Genomic DNA, 23,611 nt, shown 5'->3' on the forward strand with positions numbered 1-23,611 from the left:
TCAAAGGATTTTTTGTATTCCGCCATAAATAAAAAATGAGCGTAACGCAAAGGGGCTTCAGGTTAGTCCATATTACTTAATGTTAAACAACTTTTTTTGGAAAACTTTTTTTTCCAGTCAATAGTTAAAACCATTTGCAATGACCCATATGATTTGTAGACCCCTTAGTATTCAATTATAGGCGGAGTAATTACATAACTTTCGCACTGAAAACTGATGGATTCCCAGGAGCGAGGAAATGGTTATTTACCATGCGTATATCTCCGTAAAAAATTTTTTTTCAAAAATCTGACTTTGGCACATCATGCACGCACTATTAGGCTATACAGAAATAATTTTTTTTTATAAAAATCGAAAATTTATAAAATGGACTTTTTGCCGCCTTGGCACCACTGTGCGCCGTTTGTCCCGGGTGGACCACGTTTCGCGCGGCCGAACGTGGCCCGGCTTCACGGTCTGTAAAAACCCGCCGTTGCCCGGGTTTTTCTCCCGTCGGACGGGCCGAAAATCAGGGCAACGTGACACCGTACAAATTCGTTATTTAATACTAAGATAAAGCTACGAATGGCGTGTTTCAGCAAGAGACTCGAAGATGGACGCTTCTTTTGTTGACGTGCCCATCCTGCTGTGCTCCCTCCTGGGTCTGCTCGTAAATGGGTTCAACCTGCTCGTGATCCTGTGCATACACAAAGAGGTAAATATTTAAAAAATAGAAAACTCCATACAAATACTATATAACTATTACTATAAGGACTGCCTATTACAGTGAAATCTCGTTGTTTGTCAGTCCGCCGTTTTTACTGACAAGATACGAAATCGGAGGTTCTCGCCGAGCGTCCCATTTGAACTACACAGGGAACGCTGGAAACCGTCGTACCCTCTTCAAGTCATAAGAAACCTATAACTTGAAAACGCTACTGACGTGAAAACGGCGAAAACAGCAAAGGTCAAGAGCCGTCGTCGCCGAGAAGTGTGGCACACATTGTCGGCTATATCGGTGTGAGACCAGAAGACTAATCGAATCCAGTTACAAAACTTCTTTATTTGTCATTATTTTTTTTTATGAAACTTTTACCAACATATTTACCAACATGTTTCTGATTAAAACTAAACCAAATATGATTTAATTCCGATGATATATACTTGTGTAATGGACGATGAAATATGTAGGACGATTGTGTTGTGTCTTGACATGTTCTATGCCTTTAGTATAATTTCGTGGTTAGATCGTGCATAACTCACAGACGATAATCGTCCGTTCGCTGCACCAGATATCCGGTGGGACATATCAAACGCCCTGGTTGGAAATTATGGAGGTTGTGTCTGACATGTAATTGCTTCGACAGCACATATACTAAATTTGGAACGATACAGAGAAGATTAGCATGGTCCCTGCGCAAGGATAACACGCAAAATCGTGAAGCGTTCTGTGCTGTTGAGTACTCGCGTGATCCAGGCACACACCCTTTAGAGAAAAAGTGGAAAAATTGCCATTTTTCACGATTTTCGGCTTAAAATCGCAATTTTTAATCGTTTATAACTCGTAAACGAATAAGTCAATACCGGTGAAATTTTCAGCATGGACATAATTTATTCGAACGAATCAAATACATTCTTTAAATTTTCAATACAGGCTCAGATAAAAGAGCCTGAAAAAATCAACTTTTACTATTTCTTTTGCGATTCCGACCAATTCAAATTTTTTTCAAAAATTTTTTACACCTCGTCTAATAAACTAATCCTTCTAACTTCTCAATAAAATTCAAGTCATTTGATCTAATTTTTAGAAAGTTATGTTGCTTGAAATAGTGTAGACTCAGTTTTGCTCGTTACTGTAAGTAAGAAGTGGCCGCACAATGCACAGATAGATGGATAGATAGATTATAATAGATAGTTACGTTATAATAGATAGATAGATTATTACTGTTTTTTTTTTCCCCGCGGGGAACAGAATTGCAGTCAATCACAGTCCCAGCAGACAGAGGCAGTGAACGTCCGGTGGTTCGACCGCCAACGAATAAACCCTCAGATGAAGAATTATTATGAATTATTATGGACATCCGATTATGTCGCACGAGGAGAAGTAAAAATAGGATTAAGATATATGTTAAAAATTCTACGCAGTAAGGTAGCACGAGAAACGACTCCAACTTTTCTTCCTGCAAGACACGCAGATGAAGTTCTCAGTTTACACGCTGAGAACAAACAGGAAAGGTGTCCAAATATGCCAAATTATAAGAAAAGACGCCGACTTCATGGTAAAAAGATCCTGTCGGCGTACAGCTGACTAGTCAGGAGACATCAAGAAGATAAAAAGATGCAAGGTAGTGTAAGAGATGGACTCTGGTCAGGAATGTACGAACATACGTAGGTTAGAAAATGGTAACTGTATTTCCTGAGAAGTAACAACGGATACATAAAGGTGCGTTCTCGAGCGCAGAGATGTTGCCTCGAGGTAAGGCTGCAGCGGACTGACTCTTCAGCCGCTCCCACTCCCGCATGTGCTCGACCGCAGCGCACGCAGTCGTCTCGGCGCGTGAGGCAACTATCTAGCTGTTCTACATTCGGCCATATCTGACTATCTGACGCCCTCGGCAGAATACATTTGGTCTTAAAATTTTTATACAGCAGAATCGTAACTTACTCATTCATACAAATACAACAACATTACTTTCGTCCATCTTTTTTCATCTCATACTTGGCGCCATGGTCTAATATTTGCCGCTTGCCAGACACCACTGTAAGGTCGTTGCGTGTTTTGGAAGCCGTCCACATCGGTAATCGCATATCGGTCGTTATCGAGTTTCCTAGTAACCTTGTACGGTCCTTTGAACACAGGTATGAGCTTCTGTGCCGCTCCGGCCGTACTGTCAAAGTTCTTAATGGAAACTAAATCACCTACGGAATACTCATGTGCTTCTTTACGCTTTTTATCTGCGTATTCTTTATTATACGCTTGCGATCGTAAAATCCTATCGGATGCGCGTTCGCGCGTCTCTTCTAAATCTAATCGTTTTGGCTCGTTCTCGTCTTCCAAATATTCGCGTAATTTATCTGCGGACTTTTCACGCTGTCGCACGCCGAACAACAACCGGCTCGGTGTCTCGCCCGTGGCTCTACTCACCGAATTGTTCAATGCGTACTCAACATCGGCAATAACCTTATACCAATATTTCCCCGCTGAATCGTCCGACAGTTTGGCTAACATTGGGGTCAAAGTTCGATTGACCCGTTCCACCTGGCCATTAGCCTGAGGTGAGCCTGTAGCAATCTTAATGTGGTGAATTCCATTGCTACTCATGAAATTTTCGAACTCCATGCTAGTGAAACAACTACCTCTATCCGTGATTATCGCCTTCGGACGCGAATAATGATCAAAATATTGTTGTAGGCTGCTGATTGCCTCCTTACTAGAAGTCGTCTTCGTCGCGTAGAGTTTCACGAATTTCGTAAAGGAATCTATTACGACTAATAGATGCTGCTTCACTAATCGTTTCTTATCGATCGGACCTAGATGATCGACGTGAATAGTACCAAAAGGGACATTGCCCTTTAGAATCGAATGAAGCAAACCCTCGACTTTCCCACTGACTGGCGTAAACGTAATACATTTGAGACAATTTTTAATGTGACAGTTTACCCTTTCGCGGAGCTTCGGAAACCAATAGTTTTCGAGAATTGCTTGAGCTGTCTTCTCGGTTCCTAAATGACCTAACTCATCGTGATACCGATACAAGACGTTTCTCTCCATCTGTTCCGGCACGTAAAACAATAATTTGTCACCGTACTTACGATACACAAGTCCGTTCCTCATCTCATAAAACTTGTCTTCGGATTGTTCTAATTGAGCCCGAATCTTGACAATTTTAGGATCTTGTCCTTGACATATCGTGACGTTCCATTCAAAGGGATTTTCTTCTATTACACCGACGGTTCGGCTAAGTGCATCCACATGACGCATGCGCGTACCGGGTCGGTATTTTAATTCGTAATCATAATTGAGCAACGCAATCGCCCATCTTTCGATTCTGCGATTGACGTCCTTTTTCTTAAGTGTCATCGCGACCGCGCTACAGTCGGTCATGATTTTAAATTTTAGTCCCTGTAAATAAATCCGAAAACGTTCTAAAGCATAAATTATCGCGAGCGTCTCGAGCTCAAAACTGTGCAATTTTGATTCGCTTTCTGTCGTTCGTCTTGAGTAATAAAATACGGGATGCATCTTACCATCTGATTTCTTTTGCATAAGAGCCGCCCCGTAACCTGCAGAACTCGCGTCGCAATGTAGTTCCGTTTGGTCGTTTGGGTTATAAATCGCTAAAATCGGAGCTTCCGTAAGCTTCGCTTTAAGTGTCTTAAATGCTTGGTATTCCGCTTCTCCGAAATGAAACGTTGTGTTTGCTTTTGTCACATCATAAAGGGGTTTGGCCATAGACGCGAAGTGTTCAATAAATTTCCTAAAATATGAACAAAGTCCGAGGAAGCTACGCACGTCGCGTGTGCTTCTGGGAATCGGAAAATTGTCAACTGCTTCGATACCACTTCTTGTCGGTTTTATACCCTGTTCGGAAACCATATACCCAAGATATTCCACTTCCGTCTGAAGGAAATAACACTTTTCGATTCGCAACTCCAATAGATTTTCTGCAAGTGTCTTAAATACGCGTTCAAGTATTTCTAAATGATGGTCTATTGTCTGAGTAGCTATCAATATATCATCCATGTAAATCGCCATATCACCGGCTCTCGTAAATTCGGTTAAAATAGTATTTATATACCGTTGAAATGTCGCTGGCGCTGTACGCAGCCCGAAAGGCATTCTTAACCACTCGTACTGACCTAATGGGGTTACGAATGAAGTGTATTTCACCGATTCTTTCGCGACTTGAACATGGTGAAATCCGTCTTTTAAATCTAATAGTGTGTAATATTTTTTGTTCCCCACAATTGCTAGCTGATCCTCGATCAGAGGCATAGGATAGTTATCTCTTGCCGTTGCTTTGTTAAGAACACGAAAGTCCACACACATCCGTAATTTCCCGTTTTTCTTTTTCGCTAAGACTATGGGTGAAGCGAATTCGGAGTTGCTATTCTGAATGTACCCTTTCTCTAATAATTCGTCCAAAATCACCCGAAGCTTTTCTTTCTCATCATAAGCGAGTTTACGCGGGGTACAGTAAAATGGTTGCGGGTTTTCTAATCTCAAATTCAATTCGGCCCTCGTTTTTGGCTCCCGCGGTCTCGGATAATTTACGTAATTTTCTTGAAAGGTTTGTTTCAGCTCGGATTTCGCTTCGTAAGGTATCGCTGAGTTTATTTGCAGATCGTCTACTAAAGAATTTCCGTTTTCGATTATGTCGATATTCAACATTTCCCTCCAAGTACAATCGTCCTTCGGTAGCGTCAAACGAATACCGAATTTTCGCAATATATCGCGACCTAAGAGAGCTGGCGTCACCGACGTGTCTTCAGGTACTACATAAATCCTAAGATGCTCTCTCGTAATATCGTCAATGGAGACCGTCGCGTAAACTTTTCCCACGAAATCTAATTGTACCTTCTTACACCCGCAATAATCTCGATCCGACGAATCTAACGGTAGAAGCCCGTTCTTCTCAATAAACCGATCTTTGACAAAACTAATCGGACTACCGGTATCGAGAAGTGTGTCCAAACATAACACTCGCCGTAGGCTAGAGTTTTCTATTTCATACGTAACTGTCTTCCGGTGTTCAACACTGTCTTCTTCTGCCGGATCCTCATATACATTGGACACTTGGGACTTCTCCCGCGTTTCCTTTGGCTCTCTAGTTGGACAATTCTTCACAGCGTGTCCCATCTCTCCACAGCTGTAGCACGATCCACGTTCTCGTTGAGGTTTCGAGCAGTCTCTCGAAATGTGTCCCGCTTTGTTACAATTGTAACACTTGATCGGTTTTCCGCCGGTCTCTTCCTTCACCGAAGTCTTCAGCCCTTTCACCTCCGGTTTCAACTTGTTCGTTGTTTTGTCGGCTGTCGGTATCTCACCTTGCGGTGCATCCTTCTTACCGCGATTTGTAAGGGAGATCTTTCGGAATCCATTGAGCAAATCTTTCACGTTAGCGAAATTTTGCATCCTTGCCTGATTCCGTAATATTTGATCGGGTATCCCATCCACCAAATAATCTAACAGATCGACTTCGTCGATCGGCACTAAATTGCTCAGAATAAGTTTCTCGTGATAATAATTGTTAAACGACTCGGTCGTCTGCCACGTCCTTGCTTCGAACTTCTTAAGTCGGTCCACTTTGCTCGGTCGTTGATCGAAACTGTCTTTCATTGTTGTGAGCAATTCGTCTAAAGGCATTTCGGTATATTCTGACTTCGAGCGAAACCAGCTCTCCGCTTTGCCCTTCAGTTTGGAGCTGATAATTATCTTCATGATAGCATCGTCCACCGTGAAGAGTCTTTTGACCTGACGAACTTGCTTCTCCCAGTCCTCATAATAGCGGTTCGATCCGTCAAACTCACCTAATAATTCTCCGATGCCTTTAACGTCAGCACGTAGTTGTTGTGACGTATTCCCCCGTAGTGCATTCGCTGAATTCTCTGCGGTTGCCAGCATCAGTTCCCGTCGAGCAACTTCTGCTTCTCGTTGCGCGACATCTCGTTCTCTTTGCATAAGCTCGAGTTCGCGGCGTAAACGCTCGTTTTCGTCTCGTTCCCGTCGACGCTGATTCTCGTTGGTGTCGTCCTCTTCGTCAGAATCGTCCACCGTCTTCCACCCTTCCTCCGGATCTGCTTCCGTTAATCGAGCTATTAATTCCGACTTCAATCCTGTCTGTGGTAGATTTCGACGTCTTAATTTTCTTTTAAGTTGTGCTACTGTAAACCGATTCTCCACTTCCGCCATTTCTTTTCCCTCTTTTTTTTTTTTTTTTGGCGACGATCGTTCAACAATTAACAAATTACTTCGAAAGTTCGATTACACGTAATTGCACTGTGCAAGATCCGTTCAACCAGTCTCTTACACCGTTAGCACCAAATAACACGCGCACTCAGTGATCATAAGAGCCGAAAGTTGGTCGCAATAATATTCGCAAATATCGTACAGCGCGGCACAGCCTCAACCGTCCCAAACACTCGCGGACGTTTGCTACGCCGTCAAGGTTACTCTGCGCGCACACACAACACAACGGACACCGAACGTTCTCGACCTTCGACGCCCAAACAACGAACGGTCGTTGCGTTTTCCCACGTTATAAATGTTCTTCGCCTACAGGATGGATAAATCCTGATTACTCTTAGCTCGTGTATTTGTCTACTTATGTAAATCCAATGCTACACATAATGCATAAGGTGCACACCGGTAAAACGTAACTTCAACACGCGCTGCCGAAATTCCCGTAAAACGTAAATTGTTCTTCCCACGTAAAATTTTCTTCCACGTTCTTTCGCGTATCCCACTTCTGAAGTTGTAGGAGATGGACTCTGGTCAGGAATGTACGAACATACGTAGGTTAGAAAATGGTAACTGTATTTCCTGAGAAGTAACAACGGATACATAAAGGTGCGTTCTCGAGCGCAGAGATGTTGCCTCGAGGTAAGGCTGCAGCGGACTGACTCTTCAGCCGCTCCCACTCCCGCATGTGCTCGACCGCAGCGCACGCAGTCGTCTCGGCGCGTGAGGCAACTATCTAGCTGTTCTACAGTAGAGACTCCTGTGCCAGCATCTTTGAAAAACAAAGGATTGTGCATCTTATAAAAAGGGGGACCAACTCCTAAAATTCAGTTATAAATAGTCAGTCAGTCAGTCAGACAATCGTGAACAATCAGTTATTCAGTCATAGTCAATAGTCCAGTAGTCTCTTTTGAAGTTAAAATAGTTCGTTCAGTTGTTTCGCGACAAACCGTTTCAAAGACCAGTGTCAGCAGTCGGAGTATATTGTAACCGAATTCGAACCCGTGATCACGGTAATATTAATATTATTATTATTATTATCAAACTATTTATAAGCACTCCAGTATATGCGCTATATAAACCATATTTGTAAAATCAAATTTGTAATCTCTGATTCAGAACCACACTTTGAATAAATCAATAATATTGTTGTTTTCAAAATAAGGGTACAAAGTTATTTAAACGATCCTCAATTTCCCGAACCATAGCCGGTGTATGCAGGTAGGTTTGAAACTGCGTCCTATCCTCTTAAAATCGTAATTCATCCCACTCGGGACGTAACACTATCAAAGCTTGCAAAGGAGTATCTTTGTGTTATGGCAACATCTGTTCCTTCCGAAAGAGTATTCTCAAAGACTGGCGAAATAATTAGTAAAAAAAAGAAATAGATTAAAAGACAATATAGTGAATAAAATATTGCTTCTTACTATGTACAAAATAAATCCTTTATTATGTCTATTTCGTACATATTCGCTTTATCTACGTTTTTTTCTTGCCGAAATGTTCCAGTATTTCCACTCGCGGCATTTCTATACTCATGTCAGGTCCGAAATCACAGTCAAATTTAAAGCATCGAGATATTTGAAGGAATCATTTGGCAATCGATACATATAGTATAGAAACAGCTTATAGTGATCAGGAATAAATAACTTCTGTGAATTTGATTGCAAAGTGGAAGAACATTGACCCCTTCGACTCGATACTTTCACAGGGTGTATTAAAGAAAGTTTGTTGTGCATTGTAGGTATTAACGAAAGAACCCTCCCCCGCCCTAAAGAACAAAGTCGGTCATTCAAAATAGGCAGAATTTTTCATCAAAATAGGCAGTTTTTTGCAAATATCTCGGAAAATCAAGATACCGCAGTACTGTGCGGACTAATGGCCTGTTTTTGGGCACTTCTCGTAATTTGGTTATTAATGTGTATATATATATATATAAGGCGCTAAAACTCAAGGAACGTAAAGAATATATTTCGCAGAAGTTATAAGGGAATAGCAATCCCTAAGACCCGTATCCTATAAATTCCAAATTCAAGAAAACAAAATCTATTCAAATTAAAACATTGATAAAGAAATAATGAGGAAATACCTGCAAAATTACTTCTTAACCGTTGAAAACGAAACATGAGGCCCTGGGGTGACCGAGGAACCAGTGCGTGAGGTAAAGAGCGAACCAGCACTGCATCCGTTGGCGAACCTCACCCATTTGAAAACACTGGAAATAAATAATAACATGTATCACTCAATGAATACATATATAGAAACAACTTATAGTGATCATGAATAAATAACTTCTGTGAATTTGATTGCAAAGTGAAAAAACATTGACCACTTCGACTCAATAATTTCATACCTCCATCATATATTAATGTATATATATATAAGGCGCTAAAACTCATGGAACGTAAAGAATATATTTCGCAGAAGTTATAAGGGAATAGCAATCCCTAAGACCCGTATCCTATAAATTCCAAATTCAAGAAAACAAAATCTATTCAAATTAAAACATTGATAAAGAAATAATGAGGAAATACCTGCAAAATTACTTCTTAACCGTTGAAAACGAAACATGAGGCCCTGGGGTGACCGAGGAACCAGTGCGTGAGGTAAAGAGCGAACCAGCATTGCATCCGTTGGCCAACCTCACCCATTTGAAAACACTGGAAATAAATAATAACATGTATCCAACGGCAGAAGGTGAAGTTTCCAAGCTACTACACGCGGTAAGGAAAATAAATGGTAGGGACAACTTGAGAATAAATGAAGGGATCGTTTGCGGTGCAATTAGAAATTGTCTCTACCTGAAATACTTGCACTTGTGAAGACTTCATTCAACGTTGATGAACTCAATGGATACATATACAATAGTATATCATGAATAAATTTCTTCTGTGAATTTGATTGCAAAGTGAAAAAACATTGACCACTTCGACTCAATAATTTCATACCTCCCTTCATATATTAATGTATATATATATAAGGCGCTAAAACTCATGGAACGTAAAGAATATATTTCGCAGAAGTTATAAGGGAATAGCAATCCCTAAGACCCGTATCCTATAAATTCCAAATTCAAGAAAACAAAATCTATTCAAATTAAAACATTGATAAAGAAATAATGAGGAAATACCTGCAAAATTACTTCTTAACCGTTGAAAACGAAACATGAGGCCCTGGGGTGACCGAGGAACCAGTGCGTGAGGTAAAGAGCGAACCAGCATTGCATCCGTTGGCCAACCTCACCCATTTGAAAACACTGGAAATAAATAATAACATGTATCCAACGGCAGAAGGTGAAGTTTCCAAGCTACTACACGCGGTAAGGAAAATAAATTGTAGGGACAACTTGAGAATAAATGAAGGGATCGTTTGCGGTGCAATTAGAAATTGTCTCTACCTGAAATACTTGCACTTGTGAAGACTTCATTCAACGTTGATGAACTCAATGGATACATATACAATAGTATATCATGAATAAATTTCTTCTGTGAATTTGATTGCAAAGTTCAAGAACATTGACCCCATCGACTCAATAATTTCATAGGGTGGATAATAAAAATTCCCTTGTAGATTGTTATGACACACAGCCATTTCCGAGGAAAGACCATTAGACCTCGGGATACTTTTACAAGGGTCTCGAGAAGGCCTAAGCATTTTTTATATACACGTTACCAGTTAAGGCCTAATCGTCACGGGTTAGGCATCCGCGTAGTGCGTGAGGGTTAGAGACCCTAAGGCAGACCCCTTGGGCCATCAGTTTGGGGACCCCTAATAAACATAGTTGCCAGATGACTGGAACAAAGTGACTCTTCTGCCAAGTCCTTGGAAAATCTAGCTTTTCCAAGGAAGCATTGTTCCCAAACTCGATGGTCCTCGCCCTCATGGGACAAGGGGGTAATAAACCATAGGCACGTGCTGGCCACTTGGGCCCTTTTTTTCGTCACGCTGCTCTGTGGTCTGGCAATCGTCACGTGCTGGTCTAGGCACTTTCTCTACGCGTTTGACTTGGGGTGGGGACTTCCTCCACCACCAACAGGGGTTGCATACAAATGACTCCTCCCTCAAGTCAATCAGCAAGTGAGATTTCTTTCCCCCAAAAATGGGACCATCTCCCACTCTTCTCCAAAGTCACCACCGAGGTGAAGAGCGAGCTGACCCCAGAGCAGAAATTAGATACAAACTTGTTCTCAAAGGAAACCGAATAATCACCAGTCCGAATGTAAACTGTATATAGTCATTGTTCTAATAAACCAAAGTTGTTATTGCAAAGGAAGGTGTCGGGTCATTAATTCGACAAAATAACACGCAGAACCTCTCCTACAATTGCGAGAAACTGCACGACATAACATAGATTTTAATGAAAGAACTCTCCTCCATCCTAAAGAACAAATTCGGTCATTGAAAATAGGCAGAATTCGCAATGGAGACTCTGACAGTTTTTTGCAAATATCTCAGAAAATAAAGAGACCTCCGTACAGTGCGGACAAATGGTCTGTCTTCGGGCACTTCTCGTAATTTGGTTATTAATGTATATATTAATGTACAATAACCAGCAAAACTGAGTCTACACTATTTGAAGCAACATAACTTTTTAAAAATTAGATCAAATGACTTGAATTTTATTGAGAAGTTAGAAGGATTAGTTTATTAGACGAGGTGTAGGAAGGAATGGGAAGAGGTGGAAAGGTTGCAGGAGAGGTTTCTGAGGTGGGTCCTAGGAGTAGAGAGGTACGCACCGCGGTATATGGTGCGGTAACAGCTGCAGAGGGAGTTGTTGAGAGGGAGGGCGGGGTTGAGGGCATGGGGGTACCAGAAGAAGTTGAGGGTGGAAAAAGGGGGGGAGCTAGCTAGGTTGTGCTGGGAGCAGGGAAGAGGAAGGGGCAGAAGGGGAGGGGAGGTAGTAGGGTGGGTGAAGGAGTGACGGCGTTTTTGGGAAGAGAGGGGCTGGACAGCGGAGGAGGCGGAGGAGATGATGGAGGAGAGGATAGAGGCAGTGAGTGAGGAGATAGTGAAAGGGGAAAAGAAGAAGCAACAGGGGAGAGATGGGAAAAGATAGGAAGCGCAAGGTACAACATGTGGTACGGGAGGGTGAAGGGAGAGCGGATACCGGGGTATCTGAAGAAAGGCTGGGGAGAGAGCAGGTGGCAAAGGGTGGCCAGGTACAGGTTGGGAAACGAGATGAGAGGTGGAAAGTATTGGTTGGAGGAGGAGAAGAAAGTATGTAAGGTCTGTGGGTGAGAGGAGGAAACGTGGGAACATGTGTGGGAAATGTGTAAGGGAGGGTTGAGGGGAGTGGTTGGCAGGGGATGGTGGGGAAGTATTAGGGGATGAAGGAGGAGAGGAATGGATGAGGAAGGTGGATGAATGGAGGAAGAGCAGGAATGGAGAGATATGGGAGATGAAGTAAATGGAGAGAATGCATAGGAATGGAGTGAAAGAGAGAGCAGCCGAAAGAGGAGGTCCAGGAGGCATGGGAAGGATGGGTGAGGTGCAGGGAGGGGAGAGAGCAGAGAAGCATGTATGTGTGGGACAGGGAAAAATAATAACGCGGCGGATATTAGTGAAAGATCGTTCTCTCTCTCTATGGCGTGTTTTTAGGACACGTTTAATTAAGTTAGGGTAAGTTAGGATAAGTTTAAGGTTAAGATTGGGGTAAGAGGGAGATGTAATTAAAATTGTAACCCCGAGGGGAATCAATAATTGATATATATATTAGACGAGGTGTACAAAATTTTTGAAAAAAATTTTAATTGGTCGGAATCGCAAAAGAAATAGTAAAAGTTGGTTTTTTCAGCTTTTTTATCAGAGCCTGTATTGAAAATTTAAGGAATGTATTTGATTTGCTCGAATAAATTATATCTACGCTTAAAATTTCACAGATATTGGTTAATTCGATTACGAGTTATAAACGATTAAAAGTGTGGTTTTAAGTCGAAAATCATGAAAAACGGCAATTTTTCCACTTTTAAGCGTTTATAACTCGTAAACGAATTAACCAATATCGGTGAAATTTTCAGCATGGATGTAATTTACTCAAGCGAATCAAACACATTTTTTAAATTTTCAATACAGGCTCAGATAAAAAAGCTAAAAAAACCAACTGTTACTATTTCTTTTGCGATTCCGACCAATTCAAACTTTTTTCAAAAATTTTTTACACCTCGTCTAACAAACTAAACCTTCCAACTTCTCAATAAAATTCAAGTCATTTGATCAGATTTTTAAAAAGTTATGTTGGCTCAAATAGTGTAGACTCAGTTTTGCTGGTTAGTGTATGTATATAAAGCGAGAAAACTCAAGGAACGTAAAGAATATATTTCGCAGAAGTTACAAGGGAATAGCAATCCCTAAGACCCATATCCTATAAATTCCAAATTCAAGGTAACAAGATCTATTCAAATTAAAACATTAATAAAGAAATAATGAGAAAATACCTGTGAAATTTCTTCTTAACTGTTGAAAACAAAACACGAGGCCCTGGGGTGACCGAGGAACCAGTCAGTGAGGTGAACAGCGAACCCACATTGCATCCAATGGCCGGCCTCACACTTGAAAACACTGAAAATAAATAATAACATGTATTCAACGGCAGAAGGTAAAGTTTTTAAGCTACTACACGCGGTAAGGAAAATAAATTATAGGGACAACCTGAGAATAAATGAAGGGATCGTTTGCGGTGCGATTAGAAATTGTCTCTACCTGAAATACATCCACTTGTGCACTTCATTCAACGTTTATAAACTCAATGAATAGATATATAGAAACAACTTATAGTGATCATGTATAAATAACTTCTGTGAATATGATTGCAAAGTGAAAAAACATTGACCACTTCGACTCGATAATTTCATACCTCCCTTCATATATTAATGTATATATATATATAAGGCGCTAAAACTCATGGAACCTAAAGAATATATTTCGCAGAAGTTATAAGGGAATAGCAATCCCTAAGACCCGTATCCTATAAATTCCAAATTCAAGAAAACAAAATCTATTCAAATTAAAACATTGATAAAGAAATAATGAGGAAATACCTGCAAAATTACTTCTTAACCGTTGAAAAGGAAACATGAGACCCTGGGGTGACCGAGGAACCAGTGCGTGAGGTAAAGACCGAACCAGCATTGCATCCGTTGGCCAACCTCACCCATTTGAAAACACTGGAAATAAATAATAACATGTATCACTCAATGAATACATATATAGAAACAACTTATAGTGATCATGAATAAATAACTTCTGTGAATTTGATTGCAAAATGGGAGAACATCGACTCGATAATTTCATAGGGTGGATAATAAAAATCTCCTTGTACATTTTAACCAAAGAACCCTCCCGCGCCCTAAAGAACAAATTCGGTCATTCAAAATAGGCAGAAGTTTACATCAAAATAGACAGTTTTTGCAAATATCTCGGAAAATAAAGAGACCGCCGTACTGTGCGGACAAATGGCCTGTTTTCGGGAAAACTTATCAAAATGTATACTCCAAACCTAATCGCCATAATACGTACTTACAACACACGGCACTGACACGAATGGCTGCTCTGAAGTGAATACTGGCCGACGCTTGCGAGCGAATGTTCGATGGCATTCCTTCGACCGCCTTCGGAACCGATCTTCGCTTCTTTCTCTGCAGCTTCCCGTGGACCGTCGCCGCGCCGCCGCGTATACAATGTATGTTGGCGGTTCGTCGGCGTGCTTGCCGCTGCGCGATGCCCAGGCTGCCACATGTCCATTTTCATCTGTCTTTTTCGGCGGTTTATTTGACTTCGAATAATTTCCGGAGGCGCGTTCGAATGCTGTAACGAGGACAGAGCAGTCAAAGACTGGCGCGCGCGTTGCAATGTATGTGGTTGTATCGCCCAATGACAAAGCAAGGATCAAATAAAACTCTAGTCTATATATAGACACTTATGAATCGTAGTTCTTTTTAGACCTTTGAAATTTTGAATCATTTCATTTTTGGTTTAATTTAGCTTCACACATGAATTTATTGACTCTGTTGTAAACATTTATTTCATAATAAAAAAAGAGAGACCGAGGTGTGTGCATGAATAATAGTGGTAAAGTATTTTTAAGTTATAACATTCGCAAAACATCGTATCCGGACCTAATCTAATCATACATTATCATTATTAGGATCATACTCTTATGCAAATGCACGTAGACTTTTTGACAGTGATACTGAAATAAATGTAATGTAACAATTACAATTTTTATTCTGTTATAACGTCTGACACCTGATCGTTCCATACTCCGGGTAAAAAAAAACATGTCCACTTAGGACCCTCCTCCCTATAAATATCCAACATTTAATAAAATTGAAAGATTCCCTTTTCAGTTCCTTTCTTATTCGTTATCCAACACGCCGGTGTTTCCATCTCGTATTCATCAGTCAGCTACACATCTGTAGGTAATACCATACCACAGACGAGGTATAGGAGTAGACCAATCACCCAATGTATTATTCTGTCTCACGCTCGGGGGGCTCTAGAGCCCCCGTACTATTCCGTGTCACATCCTACCGTATCATCCAGAACTAATATTGTGGAACCGATATTCTACAATGGCGCTGTTGCTGATATAATTTTAAATCTCATGTCGAGGATTCATATGATGAATGAAACAAAAGAATGTTGTTTCCTCTTAATTCCATTACGGCTGACACGCGAGTGCATCGAAGGAGACGTAATGTAATAATAATAATAACGTAACGTCTCCGGCTGAGAATATTTTGGTCCCGGATCGAATCCCGCATGGAACGATTTTTTTTTCGTTAAACACTTTTTTCTTGTTCTTTCTACTACATCAGTCGTCTTCCCTGTGCAATTACAACTACAACAGTGTAATAACATAATTATAAAAAATTAAATTAGTTCAATATTAGCCAAAAGTAAGAATGTAGTTTAAATTTAATTAAATAAAATACGACGTTGATATCATTAATTTCATTTGACTATTTAATAGCTACTTATTCAATGTACTTCTGATATTGCTTTTCATTCGCAGCATATATATTCTAATAAATTTAATTATTTGGGATTGATAAAAGATTGAACAACAATATTTATAATAACTAGTTTTGAACATTTTTTAAGGGTAATTAAATTTAAAAAACAAAAAGAATGATTTAAAAATACAAAATATATTTCAGTATATACCATTAAACCCGATTCTTTTTAATTTTTTCAGTTTAAATTTTACTTTGGTATTGTTCCGTCACAAGACAAAACAAATATTTCAATATAACCAAACATCTGGGTGGCAGACTTCGGCCTACCTCCAGTTTATCATGTTTGTAATGCACTAGCATTTATGGTAGCGGCCCGGGACAAAATTTACAACACTTTACCGGGCGCAGGTTTATAACGCCTTTCCGGACCCATCGAGTGAGGGTACCGCGCGTCCACCTCGGCACAAGGTTACCCTCCCTTTGGCAATGGTAGGCGCCAACGAAGATCAATGACAATGATTGACCAATCACGAACAAATTAGAAGACAGAGATTCTTAGACCCCACCCACACCGAGATTAGCTGCAAGGAGTGAAGAGACGACAAGACCAGTCAACCAACTAGCCTCAAATAAACAAGTATTCCTCCGAGCAACCGTAGAGTCGTAGTCCACCAGAGCAGCAGCGGTCGTAGTATCCGCGTATTTCTTTTTATTTCTTCGGTTCTGTTAACGTCAGAGTCGATAGTGCAAACCGACACGGACAAGAGTGTCCCTTGCACTGCATTCCAGACAGAGTTGGGCACTATTTAGATAACAAATTATTTAAATAAGGATTCGAATCAAAGATATTTTATCTTTATTCGTTATTCGAAAGTTCGAATAAAAAAAGTATCTCTGTCGAATAAATAATTTTATTAGACGAGAATTTATCGGACGAATAGAGAGAATTTTTTTTATTCGAAGCGGATTTATTCGAACTTGGAATAAATTTTCATCTTTTATCTGTATCTTTTATTCAAAGGCTTCGGATAAATCTTCGAATAACTTTTGCCAGCTCGAATAAGCGGCGACGAGGTCCGACGAACGCCGATCTTCAAAGACCCAGCGACTGACAAACGGTATACAATGTAAGCAGATGGAGAATCGCGCACGAATGAAAGTTCAAACTTTTAGATTTTTCAATATACCTCCATAAAATTGCGGCGAGTGAATTGAGGGGCTTTTCCTGATGAAAATGAGTCCAAACTCGAGTGTAATCGAACAATTTTATTGATACGTAATGTTACGATAAAAATTAAAATCTTGTTGAAGATAATCCAAATGATGTCGTGTTTGGACTCATTTTCATCTGGATAAGCTCTACAACTTATTCGTATTAAAAATACTATTCGCATTAACACTATTCCTACCGAAACTTCGCGTATACCTATTTCTACCGCGACCGGTCAAATGACCGGTCTGTAGCACAACTTATATTTTTTAATATAGAATGAAGATAATAGCCAATTTGACAGTATAAAAATATAGTTTCTTTTATTTAGGAGTATATAATGTATATTTTATTCGTTTTCACCGCATAATATTTCGTTTACTATACCCTGTTGGGCCTGATGTTCCCCTAAACATATTATGAATAGGTGCTCTTCCAGGATTAGACCCTTCTTTTACTTCTTGCCAAACAGTTCCGTCTATAGCAGTTTCGATTACCTCTTCCTCATTCTCGCTATCGGAAGTAACTAAAAATCTCCTTCTCTTTCGTCCTCTACGTACGTTCGAAACATTCCCTTCGTCCTCATCGGTGTTCGAGTCGTTCTCAAATAGATCATAATTTTCCGTATTGTCATTTGCAATATCAAAAATTTCGAACGTCTTTACATTTTGGGAATGAATATTCAAGGGATAAAATAAAAACTAAAATATAAAAATGTAAATCAAGATGGATAAAAAAATGAACAAAAGATAAAATGTGAAACTTGCTACGAAGTATTGTTGGTTTGTTCACTTTTTTGAAAGTGACACTTATAACGCGTAATACAATAGAAAATAAAAGTAGAATAATAATAGAATAAAAATACAAAATAGTAAAAGACTGCCGAATATGCTCCTTGTAACTTTCACGTTTTGATGCTCTCTGTCCAGCTCACGAGACTTTACTGATTTGAATTCGTGAGAAGACGTCTAGGCATCTCCTTCGGCTATGATTTTATTTATTTTACAGTCATAGTAGATAAGACGGTGTAAGAAAATCCGAGGTTCTGGACCGCTTCGGATACCAATCAAGCAAATAAAGACCGCGAGGCCGATAGGCGAGCGAGGACTGTAAGCACTTTTCGGCTAAAATCATGCCACAACTGCATTACCTTCCGTTTGTAACGACTTTATAGTTTCGGAATTGAGTCTTTGAAAGAATACTATTACAAAAAGATATAAATCGATCTACCGGTCAAATGACCGGTCGTGGTAGGTAAGACAGACTACAAATTTTTCTCAGAAAATAAACAATAAAAAAAGAAGTAAATATTGAAAAATGTATTATACGCATATTGTAGGAAAAGTCGTGAAGTTTAAAGGCGATTCAACTACGTTGTATATAGGAAATTCTAATCGAAATTTTAAAAACGGTCATTTGACCGGTCGCGGTAGGAGTTTGGACTCATTTTCTTCAGGAAAAGCCCCTAACAATTCACTCGTCACAATTTTATGAAGGTATATTGAAAAATCTAAAATTTGAACTTTCATTCGATGCGGGTTTCGATGGCGGACGAAAAGATTCTCAGCCGGAGACGTTTTACGGCCTTTTTTTTTTTTTTTTATCGTGAGGAAATGTTTTATACATACCCCGACTCCCTGGGGGAAGCCGGGGTTATGTGGGATTCTCTCCGGGGGGCGAAGCCCCCGGAGACTACCCACTAAAACCTCACGCCCACCTAAGCTACACGGGAGGTGCCTGGATCACGCGAGTACTCAACAGGACACCTCCCAGCTATCATCATACCCCGGGGGAGGGGTTAACCTCCCCCACTGCCTACGCTATAAGACCCCGGGCGGAGGGACCCGCCCGGTGTCCCCATCCCTGGAGCCTTCGGATTGGGCTTCCCGAGCCCCAGCTCGGTCCACCCACAGCTCCCGGAGTCTTCGTGCCCCGCTCGGGGCCGGTATCCCGAAGGAACCAGCCCCGGCCGAGGCAAGAAGACGCCGCCACCGGAAGGAAGGGCCGTCGGAGGCGTGATCCGGCACGCCCCGACCCTTCCTCACCCAATACCCCCCACGGATCCCCCTCCCCAATCGGGGAGGGACGGACCGACACCCCCCTACACCGGGGAACTAACCCGGGGGGACGTTTTACGGCCTGCACCAACCGAAACTGTTGAGAGTCAGAGTTATATATTGAAATGTAACGCAAATAAAATATTTTATACTGCAGTTTTAAGTTTCTACACTGTTTTCCTCAATATAAAAATGTTCAATATTACATAATACACCTACAAAACGATCAGGAGGCATCGAAACAATTGATTTTTTTTTTAACGACGATGCAATTTATAAAAAAATAAGAAAAATTGTTGCAGTATTATCTAACTACTGAATTTTTATAAAACTGGTATCTCGGAAACTTCAATTCGAAATGTGCACTTTCTTCAAATGATTGGACAATTCAATTATCCAATTTTCTTAAACATGTTTGTATAATCTGGAAAATCTTTAAAAATTACACATTAATAATCACGATGAGACACAAATAACATAATAACATAAACGTGGTCAACTGAAAACTTCGATATAAAATCGGCAATTTTATGCTTTCGGATTTATTTAAAAATCTATTTTGCAGCCAAAAATTCTGAAAAAGTCTCAGTCGTGTATGATATTAGGTAGAATATTCAAGAATTCTTTCGTAATTTTTTGTTGAGAATGGTACGACTAAAAATTAATTTGGTTTGGAGACACTTTTGACCATCTTATCTGTCTTTGTCTTAAAAATCAACAAAAAAAATTATTTAAAAAATATATAACATATTTCAGTATACGCCATTAAACCCGATCTTTAAAAAAGATTTCTAGTCCAAATTTCGCATTGATATCTTTTTTAGTTTAAATGTTGTAGCAAAATGTGCGCCTCGCCGAACCACGAATCGATTGTGCTAATCGATTGCGGCTCAGGCGCTCGAAACTTTGGTAACGTGAATTCGGTGGAACGCGTCGAACAGTCGAGCAGGCAGCTCACACGGACAGAATAGAGATACGCTTGTCTGTAGCGCGTGCATAGTAGAAGCAACGTAAAGGCTCGTACAGACCTGAAGATTTCGACGAACATTGCGCCGAACGGCGCGCCGAACAGCGAACGAAACGCAAAATCGACATTCATTTCGGCGAACCGAACGGCGCGATCTTGCGTTTCGTTCGCTGTTCGGCGCAATGTTCGTCGAAATGTTCAGGTCTGTACGAGCCTTAAGGAGACGACGGTACGAGAGCCAACCCTTCACGTGGGACGGCGAACAGTGGTGCCAAGGCGGCAAAAAATCCTTTTTATAAATTTTCGATTTTTATAAAAAAAAATTATTTTTGTATAGCCTAATAGTACGTGCATGATGTGCCAGTCAGATTTTTGAAAAAATTTTTTTTACGGAGATATACGCATGGTAAATAACCATTTCCTCGCTCCTGAGAATTCATCAGTTTTCAGTGCGATAGTTATGTAATTACTCCGCCTATAATTGAATACTTAGGGGTCTACAAATCATATGGGTTATTGCAAATGGCTTCAACTATTAACTGGTAAAAAAAATTTTCCAAAAAACGTTGTTTAACACTAAGTAATATGGACTAACCTGAATTCCCTTTGCGTTACGCTCATTTTTTATTTATGGAGGAATACAAAAAATCCTTTGAATAGCTTCGATTTGGAACTAATCGTTTTGGCAAGTTATAATATTGATCTAGCTTTGTGCAAAAAATCATGAGATACTTCGAGATGCTTTCGTCGCAATTTAAGTTCAAATATCAACTTTCGGAATTTCCAAGAATGAATCGCGTGTATGTCACGATTATTTGATGTTTCAGGTGGAATTTTTAAGGGATACATATCAGATAATAAAAAAAAAATGACATTCATACATATAAAAAAATATTTAATAACAATTTTTTATGTTAAATAAACAAAGTTTTCGTTCACTGGACCACTGTCGCAAAAATGCAACAGGTATTTTTTGGTAGTGCTCCAATGAACGCTATAAAAATAATTTATGTAAGATAAAAAAAATTGTTATTAAATATTTTTGTATACATGAAAAATTAATAAATCATATGCACTTCACATTTTTCTTTATTAATTAGAAATATTCCTAAAAAATTTCACCTGGAAAATCAAATAATCGTAGCTTCCGCACGATTCACTCTTGGAAATTCTGAAAGTTGATATTTAAACTTAAATTGTGACGAAAGGGTCTCATGAATTTTTGCACAAAGTTAGATCAATATTACACCTTGCCAAAACGATTAGTTCCAGACCAAAATCTATTAAAGGATTTGTTTTATGCTTCCATAAATAAAAAATGGGCAGAAAACAGAGATTTTCGATTAGCCCATATTACTTAATATTAACAACTTTGTGCAAAAAGTTTTTGCCAAATAAGCGTTGTAACTGTGGTAATCTTTCCACAGATTTTCAAACAAATTCGTTGGATAGTTTCATTTTACAGATTTTTTGCCGCTTTTTGGCCATTTGGCACCACTGTGCGGCGTCACGCTGTTATGCCGCAGGAAGGGGTAGATGAAGAGTATCCTCGAATAAACTCCAAACTCTTCTAGCACAACTTAGGTTTATTTGGGAATAGGTCGCCAAGCAAGAATACAAAGCGATTTTGTACACGACGAATAACTTTGTAACAAACGAGTCGACTGACGGGTTACGTGTAACTTCTTCTCTGTGTGTGTGTCTGTCCGCGCCCTTTCGCAGGGCCTTATATAAGGGTACAACTATGGAAGTTTGGTGGGGATGGATGACACTAGCACTTAGAGATAGGGAATGACGTGGAGGTCGGAATTTTCGCAGGGTTGGACTTTAATCTGAAATCTCAGTACCAGTGAGTAATTTGCCTTAGTCTAGTAGATGAGAAAGCCCGTGAGTTCTGACTCATCTATTTGTCTGACTTATCTATAGAGAATAGATAAGTCTGGTAGTCTCGCATAACAACGCGATTCTGGCATCACGACTGAACAAGTGTGATCGAGCTCGATGAATGCGGTAGTGTTTGTACGTGTCGTACTGTTATGCCGCAGGAAGGGGTAGATGAAGAGTATCCTCGAATAAACTCCAAACTCTTCCAGCACAACTTAGGTTTATTTGGGAATAGGTCGCCAAGCAAGAATACAAGCGATTTTGTACACGACGAATAACTTTGTAACAAACGAGTCGACTGACGGGCTACTTGTAACTTCTTCTCTGTCTGTCTCTCTCTCTCTCTCTCTCTCCGCGCCCTTTCGCAGGGCCTTATATAAGAGTACAACTATGGAAGTTTGGTGGGGATGGATGACACTAGCCCTTAGAGATAGGGAATGACGTGGAGGTCGGAGTTTTCGCAGGGTTGGACTTTAACATGAAATCTCTGTACCGGTGAGTAATTTTGCCTTAGTCTAGTAGATGAGAAAGCCCGTGAGTTCTGACTCATCTATTTGTCTGACTTATCTATAGAGAATAGATAAGTCCGGTAGTCTCGCATAACATCCCCTTCCTTATTTTAAAAGAATATACCTTGGTAAGGTATGTTCTTTTTACAAGATTGGTTTGAGTACGGTTTTACGCTTTGACGGTTTTACATAAATTGGTACGGGTTCGTCGCTAACTTCCTCGACAGTGAATGCTTGGTCATTTTGAGGTTTTGATGTGAACCTGACAGAATACTGAGGTGACGGTGTCGTTACATTTTCGTTATAAACGTGGGTACCTCCTGTATTGAAACAGTTTACATACTGATTGCAAGGTTTGAAGCATAAACTTATGAGTTTCCAGACTTTTAATTTGCATAATACATATAATAGAGCTAGTAGGATTAAACTAACGGTGATAATTTTAAGTGTGGTCCAGATGGTTTCGGTTATACCTAAAGATATGTGATGAATTAAAATATCTTCTTCTTCTTTACACGTTTAGAGTAAAGTTGTATCCAGATGGGATTTAGAATTTTGATGATGGATATTTGATATTTCCTACTTTCTGGGAATATATGAATTGCTTGCGCTATACATTGGTCTTGAAATGATGAAGTGAGAACTGGAGTCGTTCTTTCACAAATTCGGATTTTCTCGAAGATTTTACATTTGTGAATATCCATAGACTCGACAGGGCTGTAGTATTTAGTTGTGCTGTCTAGTAGTATATATCGAACAGTTATGCTAACTACATACATTAGTTTGTCCCGAATAAGGGGGATTGGTACTAGTTGATAAAGGTTATATTGTTCTGGTTCAAGAATTGGAATTTTCATTTCAAAGCAAAGTTGTGTATCATGTAAGACAAAAGTATTAACTTCGATGACTCGTTGATATAGGAAGGCTGATTCTTTCGTGGCAGGAAATAGCATCCTTTCAGCTCCAAATTTGGATTCAATGCTTTTTAGAATTGTTACTAAGTCTACTGAATTTAGCAATGTGGGGTCCAATTTTCCTTGGATTCCATTGTTGATTAAACTTCTGAGTTTGTGTGTTAATTCCCCGT

The 23,611-nt window shown here is 39.9% G+C and overlaps 2 protein-coding genes and 1 non-coding gene across 3 annotated transcripts; 1 reads left to right on the forward strand and 2 right to left on the reverse strand.

The window, feature by feature from the left end:
* Positions 1 to 1,334: 1,334 nt before the first annotated feature.
* LOC143364347 (U6 spliceosomal RNA) lies at positions 1,335 to 1,437 on the forward strand. The gene has a single exon (XR_013084084.1). It is a non-coding gene; the product is annotated as a U6 spliceosomal RNA (small nuclear RNA).
* Positions 1,438 to 7,672: 6,235 nt separating this feature from the next.
* On the reverse strand, positions 7,673 to 14,647 carry LOC143364344 (uncharacterized). Its single transcript, XM_076804741.1, has 5 exons — positions 14,460 to 14,647; positions 13,978 to 14,103; positions 13,375 to 13,498; positions 10,083 to 10,196; positions 7,673 to 7,712 (listed from the first exon to the last, which is right to left on the reverse strand). Exons 2-5 carry the CDS (start codon positions 14,066 to 14,068, stop codon positions 7,673 to 7,675), a joined length of 369 nt encoding a protein of 122 aa, XP_076660856.1. The 5' UTR covers positions 14,069 to 14,103; positions 14,460 to 14,647.
* A 7,866-nt stretch (positions 14,648 to 22,513) lies between these two features.
* On the reverse strand, positions 22,514 to 23,611 carry LOC143364343 (uncharacterized). The gene is made up of 2 exons (XM_076804740.1): positions 23,108 to 23,611; positions 22,514 to 22,951 (listed from the first exon to the last, which is right to left on the reverse strand). The coding sequence occupies exons 1-2, from the start codon at positions 23,140 to 23,142 to the stop codon at positions 22,669 to 22,671; spliced, it is 318 nt and encodes a 105-aa protein (XP_076660855.1). The 5' UTR covers positions 23,143 to 23,611; the 3' UTR covers positions 22,514 to 22,668.

This window comes from Halictus rubicundus, unplaced genomic scaffold (genome assembly GCF_050948215.1).
Source record: "Halictus rubicundus isolate RS-2024b unplaced genomic scaffold, iyHalRubi1_principal scaffold0467, whole genome shotgun sequence".
Classification (NCBI taxonomy): domain Eukaryota; kingdom Metazoa; phylum Arthropoda; class Insecta; order Hymenoptera; family Halictidae; genus Halictus; species Halictus rubicundus.